The sequence below is a fragment of the Passer montanus genome, unplaced genomic scaffold (genome assembly GCF_014805655.1).
Source record: "Passer montanus isolate IOZ18808 unplaced genomic scaffold, ASM1480565v1 scaffold5, whole genome shotgun sequence".
Classification (NCBI taxonomy): Eukaryota; Metazoa; Chordata; class Aves; order Passeriformes; family Passeridae; genus Passer; species Passer montanus.
Window position 1 is genome coordinate 2,951,677 of NW_024369929.1, and position 27,634 is coordinate 2,979,310.

Below are 27,634 nucleotides of genomic sequence, written 5' to 3' on the forward strand. Positions count from 1 at the left end.
ATACTGCCTACTTCTTTATCACTCTCATAGATAAAAGAATAATTAATACTTGAATTGGTTTTAAAATCAAGGTATTTGTTTCAGAGAAATTCCAGCTTTATCAGTGGCATTACATTTATCCTTTGCACAGCTGCTTTCTGTTAGAATACAATTACCACACTATGAGGGCCTTGTGAATAAAATCAGAGCAACATTGTAATTGACTTGCATTCCTTCTCTGTATCTTGTTTTATCTTGTTATCTGTATCATGTTTTCTTGTTTGAAAAAAAAATACTATAGCAATGGTGGTGTTTTGTGCTGAAAAAATACTGAAGCGAGGGTGTAGGAGATCCTTACCTGAGAAGGTTGTGTCTCTTGCTTGGTTTATTCCAGTTTAGGACCCCTGTTTCTATGGGCTTCTTGTTTATCTGTGACATTTTTTCCTTCTGAGAATGTAATCACTCTTAAGTAAGAAAAATGGTGTTATAAAAGCCCTCTGAAGGTCCATGCAAATACAGTCATAAAAATCTCATCTAAAGATACTTTAGTTGTCCTTCATGATAGCTCTATCTTGAAATAATTCAAATACATAAGCAAATAGTAGACACTTTAAATAACATTTCTGAAAATTGAAATGTACCTGCATTTTTAAAATATTTCCTAGTTGGTCCCTGAACCTTGATGGTATTTAGCCTAGAACTGGGCTTGAGGTACTTGAACATTTCTCTTGGACAGCTGTTCTTTGAAGGTTCCCACAGAGCTGAGGATTCTTCAGCATATCTTCTTTTTCTTTCTCTGTTTTTTCCACTTCTGTATCTACTGTGTCTGTTCAAGACTTGTCTACACAAGATACCAGGGAAAATTGATGTAAATCAACTAAATGCAGGAATTTAAAGAGGGCAGCTTAAGTGCCACCAAGTCCCTGTGTGCACTATCCCATTCATAATTAAAGTGGTCTCCAGTGAATTCAGTTTAACTCACTTCGAAGGCAAGATGTACCAAACCAAATTAAGGCCAGCATTTAATTCACAAATGAAAGTGTTTTCAAAGGAATTTAATGGATACAGACAAATCCAATTAAATTAATTGGGTTAATTTTCCTGAGTTCCATTGTGTAGATAAAACCTTAGTAATAATGTCTGATGTGAGCTTTTACTTTTTGTCTTTTTTGTTCTTCTCATTTTGTTCCAAAACTTTGATATTTTAGACTTGTGAAGGTAGATAGCCCTCACCAAATACTGTCTTGTAATTTTACTGTGTTTTGAGAGTTCACATTTTAACATCTAAATGCCCCACTTTGCCATCAGGTCTAGTTCACAGTAACCTTTTCTTTAGGTAATTACCATCGATTTGGCTTCTTCAACTAATGCCTTTTAATCCAGTTAGCAGAAAAAAATACCATCTCCATTTTCTTAAGTAGCCTGCATTAACTACCACTTCCCTTAAAGCTGCTGTTCTCCTAAACAAATCTTCTCTGCTGAATTTGATTGTTTAATTATAGATTTCTGCTTAATAGTTTAACCTAATAAAGGGTGGTTTAATTTCATTATACTGTTAAGATGGTAGAATGATGGCATTTCCCATCTATTGTGGCCTGCCAGAAAGAATATCTTTCAAAATCTCAAACTGTGCACTAAGAGGGTCTTTCTGCCTTCCCAGGTAGTCCAAGCAGCAGGAACATTGCACCTGGGAGTTGGCTGCACCTTTGTGCATTGCCAGAGCAGCTGGGAGCCCTGAGCCCTGTCACACTGCAGGGACATTAAAATAGCCTGGGGGAGCTGGTTTGTGTCTCTCCACAGCACCAAGACTGTGTATCTTAGTTGATGGTGCTTCTTTCATCCTTTCTTTGAAAATTAGGAAAGTGAAAGGTCTCTAAGTTGCAGCTTAGTCATTCTGTGTTCCTGAGGCTTTGTCCAGTGGCTGCTGTTTTCTCTCTGTTCCTCACTTTGGTTTTGTCACCTGTGTCTGGTCTGGATGCATGGGATGGGATTTGTTTTAACATGGTTGCTTTTGCTTCATTAGTTAGCCCTGTACATCTCTTTAAACTTCTTTAGAGAAAAAACCCTTCATATCATTTAACTGGGTGAAGCTGTTTGCTTTTGAAGAAGTTAAATTTAGATTCAGGTGAAGACTGTTCACTTCCAAGTATGGCTCAGCTTTGAGAGAGAGGTACTTGAAGGAGAAGAAAAGATCAAATATAACTGAGATTGTACTAAATTGATTTTAAGTCCTATTAGCTCATCTTAACATTTCAAATTAATCAGTATTTCCTCTTTAAATACTTTAAAAAGTGTTTTTCTTATAAAACAAATTATCCTTTTTTACTGCCTCTTGTATTTGCGCTGTATAAATAAGACATTTTTTAGGGAGAAGTTTGGCCAGAAAGTGAGTGAAAACCTGTGTTTTGATGGCCAAGATGTGTCAATATCCATTCAGTTCCAGTTGACATTTGTGTGTCGTGTGTGACACATTTGAAATGAAAACTGCAGGTGTCTGTGTGTGTGTCTGTAGTGTTACCCATGGGAGGAGTGGTGTGAGGTGAATGATTGTGTTAGATCTGCTCCATATTTGAAGTGCAAGTTGTGTTAATGCTTTGACAAGCCATTGAGAGCAAAGGTGGTGCTGGTGGTTCCTTAAGTGAGGAGAGACCAAATCCATCTGATGAGAAGTGGGTCTGTGCCACCTGCCTTCTGAGTCACTGCCTCCTTTAGAATTTATAAGTTATTTTCTTTTTTGCTTACTTTTTACACTTCCATCTTGGTGAGTTTTCACAGCTGATAGTAGTTTTCTGGCAAAGATAATATTTTAAGACTTTTTCTGTTGGGTTTTTGTTCTTGTTTTGTTTGGTTTTTTTAATCTAAATTTTAGAGGGCTGAGCAAATGACTTCCATAGGGAAGAAACCAGTGTTAGTTCAAATGCATGCAGAGAGGATCCTGCCAACTCTGCTCTCTGCTTCCGGAGTGTAGATGCTATGTGGTAATTTTGAGGTGATGGTGACATCATAAATGCAGAGATTGGTGTTATTCTTTGCTCTGAGAAGGATATCTTTTTTTACTGTTGAAAATACTGAAGTAATGCTGATTCTGAGACAACTCATGAATTGGCTTCTCCAAGCTGATATACTTCAGCTCCCCAAACTTCTGAGCACTCCAGCCCCCACACAGTGACTGTACTTGAGGGCCCAGCTGGTGCGTTTTAAATTAACACTCATTATACTACTGAGTCACTTCTGGTGGTGGTCTGAAATGCACCAATGCTTTGTATCATCTCTGGCAGGTTCCTTTAGTTTGATCCATATGTTTCCATCCTGCTGGCTAAGATTAATTCTTTCTTGTAGTCACTAAAGAAATTAGTTGTGTTCAGTTTCTGGTGATCTTTTTTGTACAGATTAGTGCTGTTGAGTACAGTGTGTCTAAGTATGAGTGTTTGTTAAAAATAAAAGTAGCATTTTTGTCCTCTATTTGCATTGGAACAGATTCAGTTGAGACAGAGCTTAGATGTCAAATTTGACCATAATCCATTAAGGTAGTTCTCTTTCCAAAGTATCTGCATTCCTTTTTAACTAATCTCCTCAATATTTCCAGCTTTCCTTCTGTTACTACATTTCATTAGGATTACCTTATAGAAGTGTTTCCCTGGCACAGAGGTGATCCACTGCAGTTTGTGGTCCCTCACTGGACTCACTCCAGTATGTCCATGTCATTCTTGTGTTGCAGATCCAGAAGTGGACATAATATTCCTGATGAGTCTTGCCAGGACTAAATAGAGAGGAAAAGATCACTTCCCCTGCTATCCTCATGTGGCCCAAACATAATGATAGACTTGCATAAATAGTACAAAAGATGTGAAACGTGCCAGTGATACAGTGTAGAGGCCAAAAGAGTGTGACGTGGGTAGAGTTAGCTGCAGTGTAATCTACCTTTGTCCTGAAAAACATGGAATTGCTATCCAGGAGCACAGGTTTGATGAGGAGCTGTGAGGGAGCTTGAGTTGTTTAGCCTGGAGAAAGAGGGGCACCTTGTTGCTCTGGCCTGAAAGAAGGTTGTGGAGAGATGGGTGTCACTCTCTTCTCCCAGGTAACAGTGACAGGATAAGAGCACATGGCTTTAAGGTGCCCCAGGGGAGGTTTTGGTTGGACATCAGGAGGAATTTCTTGATGAAAATTGGAATGGGCTGCTGAGGGAGGTGGTGGAATCACAGTCCCTGGAGATGTTTAAGGAAAGACTGCACATGTTGCTTACTGCCATGGTCTAGTTGATAAAGTAGTGTCAGGTCATGGGCTGGATTTGATCATCTCAGAGGTCTTTTCAAGCCTCATTGATTCTCTGATCTTAAAGGTATCTTCCAGCTGTAACAATTCTGATGCTGTGATTTTATATCCCACAAATGTTTAGTTGGACTGAGTTGGGTTTAGTGGCCAGTCCCCATGGATGAGGCTGAGAAGGACCCCACCCTCCTGAGGCAGAAGGTAAATGGTGTTTGAATTGTAGCAGGAATATGTACTTGCAGAAAAAGGTAATGTCTAAGAAAGCAAAGGCATTCCACTTTTCAGGCTAAGTATAATCAGGTAATTACACATGAAGTAGGAAAGGACTGTTTCATGTGGGGGACAGTGAAATTAATTGGATTCCAATTTTCTTCACAGTTTATTTCCCTGTAGCTGTGGTGCAAGCAAGAGCCAACCAACATCATCTGCTGCCAATAGAAAATCTCCATGCCAGACCTTACCCTTGGCACGAGGTAAAGTTGCAACTGAGGCTGTGAGGAGGAATCAATAGGAAAAATCCAATTCATGCTCAAAGGTAAACTTTGGCCAGTGAATAGCAAGCATGAAAGTAAAACATATGCTTTTCCTTACCTTGTATATTGTTTAATTTCCTCCTGTTTTCTTTGTTTTGCACCATTTCAGCAGCAGTGCAGGCAGGGTTGAAGTATGAAAATATGTTTAGGATGACTGTGTTTTAAATTCCAGCTGTTTTAATAGCTTGCCTAGCATGAACTCCTCTTGTGTGACTGCTTTAATTTCTATTTTATGTTTGTAAAGAGCATTGCCTAGAAAGGAGGAGGTTTCTGTTTTCAGGAATGAAAAGAAGATGCAAAATGCAGTAGAGCAGACATATTTTTTTGTTGGCTATGGATTTGGCAGTAAAAATTCCCATGTGAGACATTGTCACATTTCACTTGGGGCAAAACATGCTCTGCTTCCTAACAGGTCCCTGGGTGATTGTGCCACCAGGAGAGCACCCTGCTAAGATTGTCCCTCATGGACTGCTCATAAACACAGTAAAAATTATTCAGCAGCTACGGCAGTGGTTACCAATAGAAGGAAATAAAACAAATAAACCTCATAAATTACTGTAATATCAGCTACTATGAACATTGGTTTAGCCAGAGTTCTAGAAAAGGAAAGATTAACTCCATCCCAGCCAGAACCAGCACAGCAGAGAATCTGTAATTTACAGAAGCTGTATTGGCAAGGCAAATAAAGGAGCAAATACTAAGCCTTGCTCTGTGTGTGTTAGTATTAGTAAGGCAAAAGAGCTCTGGACATTTAAATCCTTGCTGAACCTCAGTTTATGAGCAGTGACAATGATCTGGTGATCGTGCTTTTAATTAACCAATCTTATGTTTAGCTGAGTTGAGTCAAGTTGCAAAGCTATTTATGATCTGCACATAAGAAAAATCAGTAAAAGTATGAAATATTAGGATAGAGACAACCTTCCAGTGTGAGTGGCCAGCAGCTCTAGGCTAAGGCAGAGATGGATGACAAATGCTGTTCATTTTAATATGCCGCAAACGTTTTTAATAGTCTTGTTTTGGGAATAAATGAAATATGTGGTTTATGTCACCTGGGAGTATATTCTAAACCCTGTTTCTTCTTCTCCTTGGCAGATGGAGACCTTTTAGCCAGCCAGTGAGTCCAACTGCTGCTGCATGTCTGGCAGCACCTCTGAATGATCACATGACTCTTGATATGGATGCAGTCCTGTCAGACTTTGTTCGGTCCACAGGGGCAGAACCAGGTCTGGCAAGAGACTTACTAGAAGGTAAACTTTTGGGACCCAGTCATTTCCTGTGCTCACTGCTTGCTTAAACCAAGAACCAGTCATAACAAGAGAACTCTGGTCGAAGGAAACAGATATTTCTTGGTATTTTTACCAAGACAGCTCTTGTTTTACCAAGACAGCTCTTGTTTCCCTTGCACAGCTGACCATAGATTATACTAAGGCAGGTGTTTTTAACAAAACTCTTAAAAACTTCTTAGTATTCGATTGCTGTGCTTTAAGTTACTAAGAGTCAAGCCCTATATGTTTGTATGCCAGTGAGAGGAGGGAGGAGACTTAGCTGAATTTTCATATTCAGCTGTCTGAAAGTAGTTGTACAAGTTTCTCAGGTCACTCTATTTAGTCTGAAAGGGATTTACTGTACAGTGATAGAGACACCAGAGATATTTTTGGGTCCCAGTGGTAACATGCATACCTGAACTTCACAGCATGGGAACCAAGTGGCTAGGTTGAAAAACAACTAAGAAGCTGTAACAGACAAATAACTGTCTATTTATTAATTTTGTTTTAGTTGTTTTAGGTCTGTAGGCTTAAATGTGAGCATTTCATAGTAGTTGGATTTGTTAATTTCTTCTCGTGTGGGCTAACAATAATTGTGAAGATGGGAAAGTTAGAAATGAGTAGACGATATCTGCAAATTGCAAGGTGGTTCTGTGGGCTTGAAACTTCCATACTGAACTTGCTCCCTGAGAAGTTTGGCATTTGCTTTATTTTTTTTTTATCTTAATGTGCTCAAAGAAATTGTGTTAAATCCAAGTAACTGAACAGCTACAGCAGATGTAAAAATGTACCTTGTGTTACGTATGTCCTTTTTGCAAGAGCTGCTTCACTTTATGTATGCTGAAAGTTTTTCGTTTTGTGCTAAGTTCTTCCTTTTCTCTGGGCTTTTCAGTAATAAGACATAATAGATTATTAAAACAGAGATGCACACAATTCTGCAGCATTTCCCAAGTCATCTAATGCATGAAATAAAACCTTGGAATGCCTAGCAAGGAATATTAACATAGGTTGCTATATTTAAGAGCCCTCTGTTTTGTCTGACTGATTTGATCAACCTGTCATTCTTGCCTAGAGTCTTAGTCTGATGGTCTTTTAGAAAAAGAACACGAGAAGATTTTTCTCAGCTATGTCAGGACAGATTGTCAGATATTGTGCTGATAGAGCATTGCCAAAATTTCAAAGGGTTCCTACATATCAGAGGTCTTTCAGAAGAGAGTTACTTACCTTTTTTTCCTTTCTATAAAGAGCAGTGCTTTCAAATAAATATCAAATAGAGTTTCTTGGTGCTGTACTTCTCATTTCTGTAGATGAATAGATTCACATCAAACATACTAACAAAGAAACAAGCAATATACAATCTAATTATTCTGACAGGCTAATAGACATGTGCATCTGCCCCAAATCATTTCCTCCTACACAGGAATTTCTCAAAGTAAAAGGGATTGTTGCTAGTTCTGAACAAGATGTGCTCAGACAACCATTTCAGCACTTGTGGCCGTAGCTACATTTGGTGTAACAGCTTCTAGCACTGGTCATATCTTGTGCTGGGAGGCAGTAATTGAGGGAGTGCTTTCTCATTTGCTTAAAAAAGACAGGACAGGGACTGCCACCCTCGCAGCATTTTTGACTATCACAGTGTGTCAGTTCTCTGTGAGCAGCACTGAAACCCATGGAGTAGCTTCTTAACACTATATAATATAAACAATATTCAGAAGAGCAACCCTCTCACCCCAACCCGTGGTGCCAATGCCCTTTACCTGGCCTTGGAATGATGCTGCCCATTGTTACAATCAAACTTCAAAAACAGGTATGCACAAACATTTCCCAAAACTTTCAAGGTTTGGTTGAAAATAACAGTCACAGTGAACTTGGAGCCAAAACAAGATTGTGTATAGCCTCATTTCCATAGAATCACAAGTTTTGGTCAGATCTTCTATGACCCCATAGACCTTTGCTCTTTCTGACCCACTCAAAAATTCTGTTTTTATAACTGGCTCAGGCTGGATTTTCACAATGTGCTCCTATGGAGTAACACCTCCTTTTCAGAGTCATTGCTGTTTCTTTTGTTCATCTTTGGGGGAAATTTCTTCAATTTCACTATCATTTAGATAATCAAGGATACCAATTCTGCTTCCTTATCCAATTATTTTAACATATTGTTTTGCTTTGATTATGTTCTACTACATCCACATCACAGTTGTGCACAATATGTATTGTTCATCCTGACAGCAAGTGGGTGAGTTAAACACACACAGACTGATGTGCAAATAGCTAAAAAAATCTATACATTGCATATAGATTTTCTACATTGCCAGAAGCTGCCCTAAATGTTGGCTCACTTGATGTTTCTATACTCTGCCTATCCTGCTGGTAAAATCCCTGCAGTTCTCTTCTGCTGAGCTTTATATTGAGCACAGCTGCTTGTCTCTTTATCTCAGAAAACATTCTGCTGGTTGTGCTTGACATGAATCTTTCAGAAAGTGTCCATTCTACTTTTGAAATGAAAGGCAAAGAGATTTAAAAAAGAGTTATAGAACATTTTAATGGCTGGTATATGGTATAAAAGTCTAATATTGGACTTCCATATTTATTAAGATGCTTACAGCTATTTCAAATTAATTATGAGTTATATAACATTTTCATGGCTGGTATATGGTATAAAAGTCTGATATTGGACTTCCATATTTATTAAGATGCTTACAGCTATTTCAAATTAATTTTAAATTAATATTCCTACATTTCAATTATGTATCATTAGCTGTACCAGTTTTGTGTTAGTGGATTGTACACACATGCTAAACCATTTGTTCCTCAGAAATGTCATTTTCTAACTTTGCTTACTTTACTTTCATTTTTGGATGATTACTTACTGAATCTTTCATGTTTCGTTTCTTATCTCTGAGATGTTGTTTGCCACTTCCCAAGGTTTTTACCTTGTTTGTGTGCTCTCAAGAACTGAAAGCATTCTTGTGTATATGAGGTAATGAAAAGTAGAAATTACATTTTTTGAACCTTCACTGCGTCTGCCTTTTCAGCCTTTGCTGATTTCTATAAAAACAGCCTAAAAAAAACCCCCTCAATTGAGTAGTTAATATTGACAGAGAAATTTGACAATAAATGTGATCCAGGTGACAGAAACAACAATCTCGACAAAACAGTTTGAAAAAAGCCTATACTGACAGCCATGTGTATCCCTGCTTTGGCCAGGAGTAAATTCAGAAATGGATCAGCCTGGTGTCACAGGGAAACAGGAAATGAGCTGCAAGACTCTCCAGATGTCACCTCAGTGTGTGCAAGGCACTTTTTAATCACTGGGAAACCTCCTTTGGCTCACTCAGCTTTGGGAATGTTCTTAAGCATAAACTGAGAGCTCTGCATGGTGGAGAATGGATTTCTCTTCAGCTGTGTGAGCTCCAACTTCCCCAGTGTCCAGGAATAAGGAGGGCACGTCCCTGTCCCTCCTGGATAGTCTGGGCTGGCATCTCGATTCTCTCACACACAGAGTAACAGTAATACTGTTTACGTATAATCTATTTAAAATGTGGCCTAAGGCAGAAAGAAAACCATTACAGAAAATAGCTTAATCTTTAAAACAAGTTGTACTGTATGTGGTTCACAGTGTCAGGGCTCTAGGTGTGGATGAACTCGGAGATCACTGATAAATCAGGAGAAAGCAGCTCAGTTTTCAGGGAGCAGCAGGTGTTCAGGCAGTGACCCCTGGCATGGAGGGGGAAGGCATAGGATGAAATACTTTAAAATGCTGACAGTGTAGGCAATCATCAGGTACTGCAGGATTTGTGAAATAATAATAATAATATAAACTGATTAAAAATAATATATTTAACTGAAAAGTTGCCCTTTGACTTGTATAAATGGTTTCATTTATTTATATAAATGATGTGGCATTTCACCATTATATAAAAATAACTGCTGTCTATTTCCAGCTTCAAACAGCACTTAATTGAGGGATATATAGCTGAACATGAACTCAGGAACTGGGATATTGGGTTTCCAGTCATGAAATGTGAGCAGGAAAGGTGACTGACCCCATGGAACAAGACAGAACTGCAGCACAGAGACATCTCCCCAAAGAACAATGTATACAAGCAGAATTCAAAAAAAGGCATGTAATTTATAGAGAGGGAGAGAGACATTTACAGTGCTGTCGTGTGATTGAGTGTACAAAACTAACTCCCCAAAAATAGTCTCTTATTCTCCTCTCCCTCAGATGGTTCCTTTTTTAGTTCTCTTGTGGAAGGTTTGGCATTGGGAAGAGGAAGCTGAGCTGCTACCAATGTCTCTTTAAACAGGGAGCAAAACTGTCATTTCCAGCTGCCTGTTCAGTTTGGAGTGACTTTGCATTCTAGCAGAAAATGAGGCATGTGTTAACAAAATGGCCTTGCTGTATTATTTTCCTTTGAGAACATGGACCAAAATGAAATCTCGTTTTAAAGAATAGGGTCTAATTTTATCCTAGTTTTGTGTATTAGTTTTTCAGATGGAAAGAAAAGCTGATCTGAAGTTCTTCTTACCTTTTGCCCCTAAATATTTGTTAATCTACTTCATGCCAAACAGGAAGCAGTGCCTGTGTTTAAACTGAACTTGATTGCTTTATTAGCAGTTGGTTTGTAAGAACAGACTTCTTTGCATTAGCCTGGGGTGTTTCTGTGTTGCCTTCACGTTGCACTTAGAGTGCATTTTATAGATACTTTCTTGATGCTGAGTGCCTTCCTCAGATGATTCTTCTCTTACTGAAAGTTAACTTGTTGCCCATTCAGTTGATGTTGTCCCATTGTGGCTGTATCCCTGCATTGGTCCTGTTTCACTCCAGGCAGTGTTTCATGTCCCCTTGAACATTTCCTCTTCTGAAGTCCTGTCTATACAGATTGGTGTTGCAAGTTGCCTTTTATTGTGGTTCCCATGATTTATATCTTTCCTAGTTCCACATCTCAAATTGCATCATTTCCAGCATTTTATTTATCATTAAATCAGGAATTTTGGTGACCTTTCAAATGTTCTTTTAACATATTGGAGTAGGTGGATATTTGAAAGCTTGGAGGGGGGGGAGGGAGCTGTGTAATAGTTGCATGTTTGCTTTTCCTACTAATTAATGATAAAATGCTCTCTTGGTTTTCATTATACCTGATTTAAGAAGTGAAAGACAACAGATTGATTAACTATTACAGCCCCACTAAGCTATAATGTTTTAGCAATACAAAGCTAAAACCAAAGACTAAATAATATCATGTTGCTCTGGGGTTACAGCACTGGAGAATGCCCTTGTGCCACCCCCAGCTGGAGTGTTGCATCCAGCTTTGCTCCCCCAATGGACCTCTCAGGCCATGTCCAGTGGAGGCCATGAAGGTGCTCATTGGACTGGAGCACCTTTGCTATGATACCCTTGGGCTGTTGGGAAAGAGGAGGCTCTGGGAAGACCTTAGAGTGCCTTCCAGTACCTAAAAGTGCTCCCAGAGAGCTGGAGAGGGGCTTTTGACAAGAGCACGAGTGATAACACAAGGGAATGGCTTCAAACTAAAGAGAACAGCGTTAGATTAGATGTTGGGAAGAAACTCTTCCCTGTGAGGGTGGTGAGGCCCTGGCACAGGTTGTCCAGGCAAGCTGTGGCTGCCCCATCCCTGGAAGTGTCCCAGGCCAGGCTGGATGAAGCTTGAAGCAGCTTGGGATAGTGAAAGGTGCCCCTGCCCATAGCAGGGGGTTGGAATGAAATTATGTTTGAGGTCCCTTCCAACCTAAACCCTTCTTTGAGTCTATGATTTTATCAATGCTTCTAAGGTGAATCCTAGTGTGGTGTTCTTTAGCACCTTGTTTATTAACCCTCTGCTAATCTAGTGTGATGGTAAGTGGTTACTTAAACCATATTGTTTTATCTAAATCTGCTTTTTCTTCAGGCTCATGATGCCTCCTGTTGTTATTCAAGGAACCATTATTTAGGGCAGAAACTTCACAGTGTAGCTGTGTTTATTTTTGAATTTCCCTTTTATGTAGGTGTCTGCTATCTCTGACACTAACACATCAGTACCAGCCTTCAGCCACAGTGTATCTTCTATTCCTTACTCAGCTGCACTTAAAAAAAAATAATAATTGTGTTTTGTTGTTTTTCCTCCAAACAAGAAGGACTTGGTTTCAAAGCAGAGACCTTTGAGTGTTGTTAAATTGCACACCTGCTGACTCACATAGCACATTAGCTGTTCAGGAAGCAGTTGCTCAGTAAGAGTGTTCTTTCTGTTCAGTCAGTGAGTTGATTTGGTTCCAGCACCCTGATAATGATTTCACTACCTGTGTTTTCTAACTAACTTTGTGCTTCTCCAGCTTTTTTGCTGACTGATGTTCTGTGGCCATTTCAAACTGGAAGGCTTTCCTGCAAACCTGCTGTGTTGGTGCTAGTTTGGGGCAATCGAATTGTTACTGATCCAGAGCTGCCAGTGGCTTATCTGATGTGATTGTATTCACTGAAATAATGTTGTTATGCCTCTGAAATGCCTTTTTAAATACAATAATATGTCATATAAACAAAGAAGCAGTCAATGAACAGAGTGCATCAGAAAAGTAACAGTGAAATGAAAATAGCAGACAATCTAAAAAACAGTCTTGTGTTGGTTTTGTCTGTCAAATTGCAACCAAAGCTTTTACTTGACTTAAATTAATTGATGAAATTATGAAAAATAAATTAATTGCCTGTTACTTGTCCTTCAGGCATGAGCTCTGTGTGGGTAGGAAAGCCTGGCCCTTTCTCCTGAGTGCCTGTGCAGGAGATGGCAAAGAAGATGAGAGAAGGGAGTTGCGTGAGGAGCAGGGTCTTTGAGATGTCAGAGAAGAACATGGGAGACACACAAACAGAACTTGAGAGAAGACTTCCTCTTTCCTTTCTCTAGGGACCAGAGGGACTCTGCAGTCTGCCCCAAACCAGGGGCCAATGCCACTTGTTGGACAAGGGGCAGGACTGGAAGGAGAGACCTGCCCTGCAGACTTTGGGTGGGAGGATGTGTTTGTTTTCCATATTATATGAATTTATTTTGTCATTTCCAACCCAGCATAACTCAGGGGGTTTTTGTCTCTCAAAACTTGGTTTGTGATGTAATAAGATACAGTTTTAGAAATTTAAATGCTTTTAGTATGCAATGTTTAAAGGAGGCGAGATAGGCAGTGTTAGTTCTGTTAATCTCCACGACCACAAGCCCCACTAATTTCCTCAGTTTCACTTTGCAGCTGAAACTTTGTCACCTACGTGTCACGCTGATAGAAATCCTTGTTCAGATCATCTACTCTGGACATTTCTGAATTTAATAATTTTCCTGATTGGTTCCCCTTGTTTCTTCCTGCGGCCCAGTCTATTCCTGTGGCCCAAATTACATCATATTTTTATTAGATTTGTTAAATTTTAAAAATTTATTTTGCACTGCATTAAATTTTTGTACCTATTTGAATTTCTTCTCAGAGTCTTTCATAAAACCCTTCGTTTTGTTCTCTCTTTTTTTCTGTCTTTGCTGCCTCCAGTTTCCTTTACTTTCACTTAGTATTTTTCTTTGCTAATTCTCCCAAACTGATGAATTCTCCTCTTTTTTTATGGGAAGTGGGGAAAACAAGAGATTTGTTATTTGTATTTACTTGTGAAAGTGTAAACCAAATGGAGAGGGGCAAAGGGGGAACCTCCCATCTTTCCAGTGGGGAGGGTAGCTGGGAACACTTATGCTGGTCAGTGAGGGTGGCTAATTTTCAAAACCACTATTTCATGGGGATGGAAAGGTGCTGAATATGTTCTTTAATTTGGTTGAATGTTTTTCTTGCATTTCAATGCTTGGAGGCTCCAGCAAATTTAGGGAAAGTGAGTCCAATAAATATTTCCTGTGTTGGTTTTCTGAAGTTAGGGGCTTTGGTGCTGAACTGGTGCTTCTGTTCAGGAGATGGAGAGAACTCCAGGGATATGAAGAGATTTGAAAATCAAATATTTCTGTGTTAGGTATAGAAATTTTAATTTTTGTAAGGTTTCAAGTCTATATTAGAAGTTCAGTTGCTGCAATGTACTATGGAACGTAACTCAAGAGCCACTGTGCAATCCAGTTTTAAATGCAACACACTCTGAGCCTGCTTTCTGAAGGCTCAATGTAATTTTTATGACAGAGCTTTTATATAAGATGATTGCATTTGGCTTAAAACTGAGGCCAGTGGGATTTCTGTGAGTCTGTTGATTTTCTGCTTTCCTCTTACATACATCAAAGCCCTGTCACACAGCAGCCACTTCAAGCACATGCACTGGGTTTTTTGTCAGCTTCAGAATTTAAACATGAAAAAATCTTGAGCAGGGGAACTGCAAGGAATACCCTGAGAAATGCTGTTTGTGTTCCACTGCTACAGGTCCAGTACTCGGGGATCTGTACTCAATGAATCCAGGATGTTCCTGGGGTCACATAGCCCTGGGTTTGTAGCATTGCCAATACTAGAATAATAATGTTTTGTTTAAAGCTACATTTCCTAGAATTATACTTATTGTCACCCTCACTTTTTTTTGTTTTAAATTATTTTATTGTTTTTATGGTTGAGAAGAAATGTGTGTGAAGTGCCTCTTAAAACCAGAAAAGAAAAGCAGATCTTATTCCAAGCACTGATTGGATTTGGGAATGCATTTATGGCTGTGTTTGGGTTGTGTAACTTGCTTGGGATGTGTGTAAAGTTAGAGCAGAGCCCTGACTGGATTACAGCCATTCACTCTACGTGGGCTTTTTAGTGAACAAATGCTGGCAGTAGCTGAAGTTCTTGTTCCAGTATCTCTGACAATTTGCACTGAATTTACATTTTGTCCTACAGACTTTCTAATAGGCAATTACAGCATTACAGAACAATTCTGTATGGCTCACGTGGTGGTTTATATTATAGTCTGCTCAGAAGCTAGATAACATTCTTGCTCAGTGATACCAATTCTCCTTTCAGAATTTTGTTAAATTGTTAAACTTCAAAACCCGAGGTACTTTAGCTCAACCCTGTAGGTACCAGCTGTTTATGCTATTTTTTTCCTTCTTTGGTTAGGTTTTTGTTCTTCACAGATATGACTGTAGCAGTAAAAGGCTTTCTTCTATCTGATTAAAACTGCTTTGTACTATATTTAGCTTATCTCCTTGGTGTAAGCAAGTAAGTTATCTTTAACTGCTACTCAGGTAATGTAGCTTCTCAAAGTACATAAAATTACAACCTTCTGTGGTGTAATAAATCATGTATTAGTCAGAACCAGGTTACTTTTGAATTGCCAGGAAAAGTGCTTGTGGAATGCTCTGAAAGTCTCATGTAACTTGTAGGGTCTCTCTTTCTTGTTATTTAGTATTTTTAATTTTCCAGTTAGGAACAAGTACTTGGAGAATGGTAGATATCTCTGTATCTTAGCAAGATTATTTTGAAAATAGCAGGCAGACATCTCAACCTGTTTTCATGTTTTTTTGAAAATGAGAAGTCCTGTTTTGCCACCTGTACTAAACAGACTTGTGCATCTCTGGATATTGGCCTGCATTCTGCGGTTACTGGTCAGAGCAATATACTGAAGTGGAAGATGGAAGCAAATCCTTTAGAGGATTCTGTGCTGACAGGTTTCACAAGTAGCTCCCACAGAAATGGAACCACACTGTCTGAGTCTCTCGCTGCAGGTTTTGTTACAGAGCACTGTCCTTTATTACCTGCTTTCTAAAAGGCTTTTTAAATCTCCAAGAGAGTGAGTTCTCTCTCATGTATGAGATAAAGGTACCTAAAGTATTTTGTGTTTGCATTTTAGCTGTTCTGCAAATGAAAGATAATAAAGTTTCTCACTCTTTTGGGCTATTAAACTATCACTCTTGTCTTTCCATCATTGCTTCTAATTATTATTAATACAACCACACAATTACAAATTATTGCTCCCTCTCAGTGGGATTCAGAGTTCATCCTAAATGGCTAATTTCTGGAGCCAGTTGATTGGAATCTGAGCAAGGGAAGTCCTTGATCACTCCTGTGATGCAATGTCATGGATTTTGGATGAGAGGAGAGCAGTGGATGGTAGCTGGCTTTGACACTTCTTCCCACAGTGCTGCTGTGTTGGGATGCCACAGGCTGGGGGGGGTCCCAGGAGGGTGGTGGGGGTGGCTGCTCCCCAGACAGAAGTGAGCTGAGGGTTCCTTTGCTGTTTTGCAGGCAAGAACTGGGACCTGACAGCAGCTTTGAATGACTATGAGCAGCTGCGGCAGGTGCACACGGCCAACCTGCCCCAGGTGTTCAACGAGGGCAGGTTTTACAAGCAGCAGGAGCCAGAGCAGCCTCCCCAGGTGACCAAGGCTGAGAGGCCCTGCCTGCAAAGGCAGGATGACATCGCCCAAGGTAAGAGCTCCTCTGTGGGCTTCAGGGGACAGGTGGGTCTCCAACTTGGGAGCTGTGCTTGGCTGCAGAGAGTGGGAGGCCATGTGCCAGCAGGGTGGGAGCTGTGTCATTGTCACGGGGCTCAGAGCTGCTGCTAGACCCTATTTTTCATGTTTTGGTGGTTATGAGCTCTGCCTCAGTTCTGCAAGTTGTTTTTTTTTTTAATGGGTGATTAAAGTAAAATATGTTGTCCCAAGCAGTCCTGTGGTACTCATGAAAGGAGTTAATTAGAGGGTGTCACAGACCACTCTTGTATATAGTTTTCTATGCTTATTGAAACAAACAAACAAAAAGGTTTAAAAATCTGTATTTCACTCTTTGCATTCTTACTCACAGTGTGTGAATAGGGTGTATGCAGACTATGAATAACTTTCAGCTTTAAAATGTCATTCTTTTATAGTTCCACAGAAACTGCCTCCTATCCCCTGCTGAATAGAAATTGAAACCTTAAGAAAAATTAGTCAGCTACCTCTAACAGTTAATTTCCAGTACAAGATGATCAGCATTAGAATTTGCTTTTTTGTTTGCAGACCTCTTATGGGTTTTATTTCAGATCTCTCTCTCTGACTATTAGGTTGCAATTTTTTTCTATGGATTTCTCAAGAAGCTGTTGTTTGCACCAAGATAAATCTGCAGGTCTGACAGCTTGTCATGTAGGCAGGTAGAGCAGTAGCCTGGTGATGTCTTTCTGTGCAGCCATTAAAAGGAACAGAAGGGCTTCCCTTCCCCTGCTAGCTCTTCCCTTGTATTAAACAGGAAATAGCATCAATACTTAGGAGTTTCAGTAAAGCTTTTTCAAAATCGCTGACTTCCATCAGAAGAAAAGGAACTGTGGTGCTTCTTAAGACTCCTTAAAGCACTGAATACAAATAAAAGAAGGAAGAGCAGCACAGTTGATAAAACCATGTCCCTTCAGCCTCTTTGGGATACAGTTTGCACTGAAATGTCCATCTGATGTTTAGTGGGTGCAGGGTAGTGTGAGGTACGTCTGGCTTTGACCACCTGCACTGACAGCAATTTGGCTGCCAACTCAGTGTGTAGCTGAGGATCTCCTGGTCAGAGAGCCACCTCTGACTGACAGGTGAACCTAGGGGTGTTCAGGCAGGAGCAGAGAAGGGAAAGGAGCACCTTGGTTTGTAGAAAGGAGTGGAGAATGCAGCCAGCAGGGGAGGGCTGGGCTGTGCTGGGAGGGGTGATGGAGTGGCAGCAGGGGATGTCACATGGGGGTGCTGCCCTGCACTTCAGTGTCCCTGCTTAGGGGATTTAGCTGAGATGTACCGGGAGAATAAACAAATTCAAAATCAAATCTTCTGCCTTCTCCCTCCATTTAGGGTAATTTAGGGAGTGCAATTTAACTCTCAGAATTAGAAAAACTGTAATCCATTAGAGAAATAAAAGTTCACAAACTACAAGAAAGTTAATTTTTAATAACCATTAGTCAGTTTGAGATGTCTTAAAAACACTATTAGTCATAAGTTATGTTAAAGTAAGCTTTAATTAGGAATTCAAAACATTAACTGGTTGTCATCTGTCTGTCAATAAATTTTTCTTCCAATGAATCCTTGAAAACTTAAGATAAAGAAAGGAAAATTTTTATAAGAATATTTATTTTTCATATTTTGTTACTCTTACTGCTGGTCTTTTTTGCTAGAAGGAGAGTCAAGTTCCTCTGGCTTGCCAAAGGGACCTGTAATAGGAACAAGCAATCTTTCACAGTGGGGAAATAACCTGAAGAAGGTAGCAAACAAGACGTGGAACAAATTCCCAGTTAAATGAAAGTGCATTGAGCAGCCCTGGCATTGCTGGCCTTTTGGGCAGTGGTGCAGGCTGTAACTGCTCTTTGGTTTCTCGACAGAAAAGCGTCTCTCCAGAGGGATTTCCCATGCCAGCTCAGCCATAGTCTCCCTTGCTCGCTCACATGTAGCCAATGACTGCAGCAATGAGCAGTTCCCTTTGGAGATGCCCATCTACACATTCCAGCTGCCAGACCTGAGCGTGTACAGCGAGGACTTCAGGAGCTTCATCGAGCGGGACCTGATTGAGCAGGCCACCATGGTGGCATTGGAGCAAGCAGGTGGGTGACACCATGGGTGTCAGGAGGCCAATCCACCATTTGGGTTGGCATTTCTAATCCTGCTTCATGTCCAGAGCTTGCACATCCTGCCTGGGAAATAAAAGCCAGAGAGTAAATGTAAGTACTGTGTTCTTTGCCAAATGACTCATATCCCAATCCTCTGTTTCTTTTAAAACATTATAGAAAAAATGGTCAGATTTAGTTAATAAAACAAAGAAATTGAGAGAGGAAGGAAGGGACTGGTGGGGGAGTCATGCAATAGACAAGGACATGAGTCTGGATGGTCAGAGGGAGTTGGTACTTCCAGTTCTCATATGGAAATCACACTGCAGTGACTGTGAAAGGAAACATCTTCAAGTTCTGTTGCAGCTTGAGAAAATAGTTTTTAGATATGTACTTTGTGTATTTATTATTTTTTGTAATGAGTAACTACATAACTTTAAAGCAATACTTCAGTGTTGCCATGAGGAAAAAAGTGTAGATATTTAAAATTAATGTTAATTCACATCTATTAGTAGTTTAAAGTTTTAAGCCAATTTTGAAGGATATGGAGAAATCTATTTAAAATTAGTATTGGTGCTTTATGAAACAGCAGGAATGCTAATGAACCATGAAATGAACACATCTGTATAGTGAAATGCCCAACCCTGGTGATATAAAAGAGTTCTAAAATCAGATTTCATGGTTGCTTGTGGAATATGGAGCAGACAGTTGCTTTTTTTTTGTGTGTGGATTACTCTACTGTGTAACACTGGATTGATCTGGGATTAATTCTCCACCCCTGGTGCCCTCTGTGAGCCCAAACTGATAAAGTGCAGCTCAGGTTTGAGGCAGGAGCTCTCCTAATCTGGTGTCTCACTGAGTACTTAGGAGGTGTTGTCATGTGCTCTTTTTTAGCTTTGGTAATTGAAAAGCCAGACATACTTAGATAAATGCCTCAAACAATACATATTTAAGGAAAAAGAAACAAAACCTATAAACAACCAAAAGAACCCCAAGCAGTGTTCAGAAGGCCTTTAGGCCTTTTTCTGGGAGAAGTAGCAGTGTAAAATAAGGTAGGAATTCTACCAGGCAACCATGAAGCATGAAAACTGCAAGTTACCTATGAAAAAAATATATCCAGTTTCTCTAAGAACTAGCTAACCCAAGGAGGACAGGGAAAAGTAGGATGATTCTTCCTCTGGCTGCTCTGCCAAACCCTCCAAATTCCGTAGGGATAGCAGAAGATACCTTGGTACAGTACCATACAGTTAACCTACTTGCTGCAGTGCAATTACAGCCTTTAGAGTCTAGTGTGAACTAGAAGATCACAGAGGCTTTCTGACCTTAAAATCAGGGAATAAGTGAATTTAGAGCTGACATCCTCTAATCCATACAGAGCTGGCTGGCTTTGAACTTGAAATGGCTGCAGGAACTGTACAATTTTCTGCCTCCTAGCATTCCTCTCTCAAACCTCTCTGAAAATTAGAACAAATAATTTATTTTTTTCTCCATATTAATTAGGGCAGTAATTTGACACACACTGGAAAAGTGTCTTCATCCCCAGAGCTTCTTGCACCCTGGAAAGGAGAGGGTTTGACCATTTGAAGCCCTCAGGGTTTTGATCACTGGTTTCCTTGTAGCCTGCATAGACTTAGTTTACTTCATGAGCATTGCATTCAAATAACCTGGAACTTCCTGGGAAACACTTCTGTATTTCAAGTAAGTTAAACAGATCAAATAGTTTGCTTAAGAAAATCATGTAAGGCTTCATAGAAACTAACCTTTTGTCTTTGTTTTAGATGTAAAGATATCCAGTTTTCTGCCTATTTTATATGTACAAAATGAAGATAATGAATTCATAGGAAAGCCACATGGTATTAGACATTTTGTCTCCTACCAACAGTTTGACTGTGGTTTGGTCAATGGCATAAGAAACCCTAAAAGATGAGGTGCATTCCCTGCAAAGAGCTTAAAATATATTTCAAACCAACCCATGAAGAACAGTAGCTTTTGTAGGTGAGGTTGGGGGTGTTGTTAAAGGAAGAGGAGAGTATGCTTGGGTATAATACCATGAATTTCAAGATAAAAGAAATAGAAAAGAAGCTGATTAGGCAAAGGAAGAGGAAATTTGCTAGGAACTAACAGCTTACTACTCCCAAAACCTGGACTGGGAGAACAGAATTGCCACTAACAGTGTCACTCGTGGGTTCTGAGGTGGCCATATGAGCTGGGTGTCTGTAAAAACCTGTAAAGTTTTTGTGTTCTTTTTTTATATGCTTAAACTCTTGCTAGCTTGACATCTATATGTGACATCATGTCCTGGTTACATCCTATCTGTATGAAAACTCAGAACAAAATCCCTAATTTACTGCAAAAGTGCTGTGAGATGATAAAGGAAAGGCCCTGCCAAAGGCAGTGTGATTTACTTACTCCCCACTGCTGCAGTGTATTGTTTACTGCTTAATATGATTGCTTTCCAAATATTCCTCTGAAAGGAGAGAATGCATCACATTCATAAAAACGTGTTGAGGTTTTGTCCATCTTGTAAACTCAGCTGTTGATTATTGCCAGAATTGGAATGAGGTCAGCTCCTGAGTAATGGGCAGACTAAGCTCTGGCAGGAATTGCTGTGCTTCTTCAACAGAGGATAGCTCGAGGTACTGATAATATTAAATGAAGTCTGTGTGGAAGCAATTTTATAATTCTAAATATTTTGCTGCAGCAAGTTGATTTTCATTATAGACATGTGCTCCCCTGTGTGTTGTTAATGTGTGGGTTGACACAAAAAGAGATGTTATGAAAAGTTCTGCGGTACTGAAGTAGTGTGTTTTAAAAAACAGTACAGGCAGAGGAGTGGCTGGACTAACACAGTGTTTTTAACTGAAAGAGAAACAATTCTACTGCAGTGGACAAATATAATTCAATACAAATGGTACAAGTATACTGTATGAAAGTCCAAGAACTGTAAACAGTAATATGCTGTTAAGCCTGGGCTTCATGTCTCCCAAACCAATCCACCAAAATTGTGGAGATGTTTGATCTCAATTTTCACCTAAGCTTAATTTTCCTGGCTTTTCCCTAAAAGGACCCACTATAACTGCTGGATTTGGAAAATGAAAACGCACCACTTTTTTGTTATAATCCAATAATAAACACATAGCTGCTATTTTTTCAGTCAGCCATAAGCTTTGTGATGTTAACCAAGCCCCAGACGCTTTTTGCAGGATGCACTTGATGAAAGATCACTTTTATAAAAATCTTCTGTTACTCAAAAGATTCATAAACACCAGACTTTGGCATTTCTTACCAATAGATGGTAATCTGCAAAGCAGTGTCACTCATTATTTCCTGAAATCCTACCTAAGGTCTGTTTTTAGGTATTCTAACTAGGCTTTACACACAGCACCTTGGTGTAATTTATTGCTGAATACGATCCCACCAAAACATTCTGCTAAAAACAGGTGGCAAGTTGTTATTTCACAGATGCAGGAGTTGCTAAAAATGATCTTGTTCTTTCCAAAGGCTGTCTAATAGTGCTTTAAATTAAGCTTCTTTAGTGCATATTTAATTTAGAATTTGGTAAGCTTAGTCTGAGGTGTAGTGCAGCTGCTAAAATCATTTGAGGATTACCAGATGTGCTTATTGATCTGCTGTGCATCTTTACAGTGTGGTACTCTTAACCCATTTGGACCAATTGCAATTTAATTTCATTGTTCTTAGTACCCAGAACAAATTACTGGGGTGCATAATAAATATTGCTACACTATTTTCCCCTAATGTGTATTATCTGTAGTTACAAATAAACTTCACTATGATTTTGTAATGAAAACTTATTAATGGAGAGGCACTTATTTGTTGTTTGAACTACCTCCTGTTTTGGGGTTTAACCTTAAGTGCAAGACTGCCTGTACATATATATAGATGCTATTTATTCCCAGCTTCCCAGTCAAGAAACTGGGGGAGAAAAAGTCTGCCTATTGCATTATTCATTCAATTATTCACTTGTGCATTACCCACAGACCTGCAAGTCTTGGGAAATGTACCAGCTCTACTCATCCCTGTTAATCATCTGCTCTTCCTCATCCCCAGAGATGCTACACAATTACCCCCATTTGTTTGCTTTCTATTAGAAGTGCTCCCATGACCTTTTAACCAAGACTTAACACTCCAGTTTGCTACCACATGGCAACCTGTGTGCCAGGAATTACCTACTTTTAGTTGGGCTTGGGCAGTGATAGTCTTTATGACTTATTTCTTCATGGAATAGGTATCCTTTTGCCAGGCTTTTCCAGAACCTGTCTCTGGTTTATAATCTGTAAAACATGCTTCCCATTGCAATGATGGATAAGTGATTCTGTAAGTATTCCCAAAAGAGAAAGACCACATTCTATACTACACCTCGGGCTATGCTTTGGTGTCATTTTAATTCTCTGGTAGTGTAGCTGTTGGTTTTAGTAGATCTAATAATGATTTACACTATGGGAAATGAAAGAAGAATCAGCTGTTGAAGCAATACATCTGATTGAAATAATTTACTTAATAAACTTACCTTATAGTAACATATGTTGATTACCACATACATATTGCTTTTGTCTGTAGACAAAAGAAAAATTCCTTTATTACCTTAATGTAATCTGTCGTGTGTGTGTGAGGCCAATGTTGATTATGTTTAGGAACTGACAGCAAGACTCATAATGGTATTAAGGCAATAAACTCCTTGGAAATCCATCACTGGATGCAGCATATGAGACTGGAAGATGCTAATTAATTAAAGGTGCTCTTTTCTTTTCTAGATCCATGTGGAGAATAGTTTATCTGCCTCATTTCTAATCTTCTCAGTTTTGACTTCTAACATTACATTTAAGCTTATTTGGTAAAGAGGGTGCTCATGGTTCCCCGTGCTGCTCTGTGTTTACCTGCCCAGAGCACAGCTCCTGTTCCAGGTTCCTCTCCCCCTGTGACCCCTGTTTCCTTTCCAGGACGCCTCAATTGGTGGTCCACGGTGTGCACCAGCTGCAAGCGCCTGCTGCCCCTGGCCACAACGGGTGATGGAAACTGCCTCCTGCATGCTGCCTCTCTAGGTAAGGGGCAGTCTGGGCAGGAAACCTCCTGCCAGAAATACTCACTGCTCTTCACATTTCACTGTAGTGTTGTTTCCCTAAAGCAGGAAAGGAAAAGGTTTCTCAGGATATAAAAGTATAACTGGAACGGTATCCAAACGCATGTATCACAAACACCAGGGATCTGTATTTTCCTTATATTTTTTTTGTTCCCAGCCTAACAGGTCTGGAACAGGCAAATTCCAGGTGCTTCTGTTGGATTGTCCTTATTGTGCGCAAGGAAATTAGTTAATTCTCTTGATTTTCTTCCAGCAGTTCTGTGCTGTTTCAAGAATGCACTGTCAATCTCTGTTAGTTCCTTGTAGGGTTTAAGCATATGTGAAACAGCATTTGGGGTGAATTGAAATAATTTCCAATTGATGAATTAATTGTTTACACAAGATTTTTTAAGCCTTTCTGCAAATCACAGAAAGCTGTGAAGCCGAAGGTCTTTGTGCTTTCTACATCCTAACCTATTTATGAGGAAAGTTAGATTTTTTGCTACTGCTAAAATCTTCCACCAGAGGTACTTCGAAGAGTGACTCTTTAAAAACATGGGGATTTTTAATATTTTGAAGAGACTTCTCTTGTTGAAAGATGTAGCAAGAAAAACGTTTTTCTATTTCCAAGGATGCTTTTATCTTTGTCTACTTAATTTTGTATGTTAATTACTGTAAATGTTTGGAGTATTTTGACCTGAACTCGGGAGCTGACAATTTAATGACTGAAACATGGCTGTCTCTAGGCCCGGGACTGGGGACAGCTCTGCTTTCTTTTGGTGTAGATTACTGTTCCCAACCATATAAAGATGTTTCATTATCTTAAAATGAACTTGAAAGCCTGTGGCTGGTGGTATTTTTAGACTTTCTATCATCTTGAATGCTTTTCTCTTCATTTTGAAACCAGAGGAAATTTCCTGCTGTGTAAGAGCTGGAGCCTTTGGGGGCCGGCACCGTCTGTGATTCCAAGGGGTGCCTGCAGTGCTCATTAACATCCTTGTGCCTGCTGGCAACTGCAGCTAAAACCAACCTGAGCACTGAATATTCCGTGGTTTGCAGCAAAGCTGGAGTTGCCTGCAAGCAAACACTGAACCAGCTCATATCCTTGGTTGTTCCTAATCAAAGTTTAAAATGTGTTAAAACTCCTGTTGCTCATTAGCTTATTTGCAATGACTCTTTCTTTTGGAAATCTTAAAAATAGTGGGTGAATTATTAGCCAGGGAGAATCTTCAATTATGTATTAGCTATTTCTCTTTCACTGTAGCTTCTTTAAAAGTGGATGTCTTGTGCTGCCTTAGGGATGTGGGGATTTCACGACCGGGACCTTGTGTTACGGAAAGCCCTCTATACTATGATGAGAAGTGGAGCTGAAAGGGAAGCACTGAAAAGAAGATGGAGATGGCAACAGACTCAGCAGAATAAAGAGGTCTGTATGGCCCAAAGACAGCCTTGTTAATACCATTTAGGGTTACAAACATTCTTAAGTGTGCTGTGAAAGTTTTAATTGCTATCAAATTCCTTGTGCTGCCATTTTGTTTGGGGAAAGAGATACTTGTATTTGAAATTTTCATACCAGAATGCAAATGTGTTTGTAGCTTTGTGGATATAACTATGCAGAGTTTTGTGCCTAAAAGTTGCATTTGGAACATGTAGAAAAATAAATGTGTAATTTAGCTATCAAAAGCATTTAAAAGTGAGTGGATGAAATTCACTAAAGAGAGAGAACTCCATTTAGGAAAGATTTCCCAGAATCTTGAATTAGAATTTTTAGAGCTGTGACCAAATATTGAGTGGAAGTGTTGTAACTAAAAATAATCTGTAAATTTGATTTGATTTTTGATTAAAAGCTGTACCTTCAGCATGTAACTATTTCCTGAAGATGTGTCTATGTCTAAGCAGTGGCTAGAAAAGCCAGTTTTAGGAGTAATCCTGAAGGCAAATAAGTGAATATGCTAACTCTACAGTTGTATTTTAGATCTTTTACATAAATTAATATTCTTTAACCTGAGTAGAAATGTTGAACTATTAATGGTCCAAGATACTGAACTGAGTCATGTGTGAAGCTCAGGTGAGTTGTAAACACTGTACAGAGCTCTGCCTGCACTGTGAGTCAGCAGAGTGGTGACAGCATCTCCTTGTGCCCCATAGTCAGGTTTGGTATACACGGAGGAGGAGTGGGAGCGCGAGTGGAACGAGCTGCTCAAGCTGGCGTCGAGCGAGCCGCGCACGCACTTCAGCAAGAACGGGGGCACTGGAGGGGGGTAAGCTCACCCCGTGACAATCCCAGCCTTGCTCTCGGTAGGAAAACAGCACAGCACAGCTGGGTGAAGGTGCTCATAGCACCACCAACCTGCCTTTGCAGCTGTTGTACTGTTTTGGCACGGCAGAATTATCTAAATATCCCATTGTGTGGGATCTTTAACCTGAGGTTACTTTATATCCCAAAGAGTCTGCATGTAATAAATCCTAATTGTTTTTCTTGTGGAACAAGCATGTTGTCAGTATCATTTAGGTTTTTTTCAGGAATATATTTGTGAAAAGATTTGGGATGAAACAGTATCTACAATATTCAAATACCCCTGACCCATATATAGAATCTGCTTTAAATAGCCACTGTTATAAACCATCCCTTGCTTTCAGTGCAGTTATCCCCAAAGGATAGGATTATTGACCAGCCTTCAGAATGCAGAAGCTTTAGTTTTTGTGTCTAGTGTTTATCACTAAAAATATTTAGTATTTCCTCAGTGCATAATTTTCTCTACCTACTGTTTCCCTTGGAGACAATAATGTGTGGTGATAAACACATTGACAAAATAAAGCATACAGCACAATGTGAGTAACAAAGTTTGTAGAAAATATTCTTTGGCCTCTGAAAGAATATTTTATTTTCCCTTTAACCTTGTGATGTTAAGGATAGGTAATTCTAGGAATTCAGGAGAACTTTGCTTAGAAAATTGTCAGCCACAGTGTGTCTCATTTTCTTCTATTCTGAAGTGAAAAAAAAAGTATTTAAGTATTTCCATTTTAATCTCTAGTTTGTTTCTTATGTTTGTACATATTTTCCTGTTGATACATTTCAGTTTTCTAATGCAGTTCAGTTCATATTTCTATTAAATCTGGTCATTCAGCCCAAATTTTCTCTGACTTGTTCTGTTTCATTTTGTATCTTCCATGTACCACATATTTTCAGTACCTTCTAGTCAGAGATGCCCTCAAATGTTCTTTGCCAGGCAGTCAACCTTCAGTTCTCAGGTACCTACACAGGGTATAGGTAGTACATAAATAACCTTCTCTTCATGGTTTGCATTTAACTTTTTTCAATCAAAATAAAGTAAATACAAATAGCCAACAGTTAATTTTTCATTTGAAATAGTGAAAGATGGATCAGGCAAGAAATCCTTATACTATTAAAGATTTGAATGTATACTTCTCTTTACATTCATTCCAAAGACAGAATGAGTGTGGCAGAATGAATTATTTTTTTAGTTTAATGAGCCCATGTTCAAAGTAGGGCCCTTGACAAGGAAAAGGAATATCAAAATAGTATTTTTGAGATGGGGTATATTATGTCCTCTAGTTAGTTGCTATATTAAGCAAGCTTGCACATCAGTCTTTGAACCGTAGATGAGACATTTTCCTTTGGTGTCAGAATTAGCTAAAGCATCAGAAGTTGTATCTGCTTCAAAAGAATTCAGTGACAAACCTAAGGCTGGAATTGTGCTGCCTCATTCACCTGCAAATTTCTCTCAGTTATTTTTCAGAGTGAGCTACATGCAAAGGAGATCAGCAATTGTTGCTAAATTTTCAAAGAGTTCTCCTTTGTGACACTGTCATTCTGAGGCTGGGAAATTGGAAAAAGAGAAAAAGGAAACACATAAAAACCTGGTTATTAAGTTCTTATTTCCAGCATGTAAAGCAGAGCAAGCAGATTCTTGTTTTGAAACAGATTTGCACATCTTCCTGTAAATGTAAAAAATTAATTCTAGATTAACATAATTGCTTCATTTATCTCCATTTACAAGCAAAAGCAGGGGCACTGAAT

The 27,634-nt window shown here is 39.3% G+C and overlaps 1 protein-coding gene across 4 annotated transcripts in view; it reads left to right on the plus strand.

Annotated features, from left to right (window-relative positions):
* OTUD7A (OTU deubiquitinase 7A) overlaps positions 1–27,634 on the plus strand; it is a 96,416-nt gene that overhangs the window by 55,492 nt on the left and 13,290 nt on the right. For all 4 annotated transcript variants that reach the window (XM_039723220.1, XM_039723218.1, XM_039723221.1 and 1 more), the window contains exons 6-12: positions 4,627–4,783; positions 5,874–6,028; positions 16,217–16,399; positions 18,294–18,512; positions 23,474–23,575; positions 24,891–25,018; positions 25,741–25,853. In XM_039723220.1, coding sequence (XP_039579154.1) covers positions 5,944–6,028; positions 16,217–16,399; positions 18,294–18,512; positions 23,474–23,575; positions 24,891–25,018; positions 25,741–25,853 — 830 coding nt within the window. In that variant the 5' untranslated portion in view covers positions 4,627–4,783; positions 5,874–5,943. The remainder of the gene's footprint in view (positions 1–4,626; positions 4,784–5,873; positions 6,029–16,216; positions 16,400–18,293; positions 18,513–23,473; positions 23,576–24,890; positions 25,019–25,740; positions 25,854–27,634) is intronic.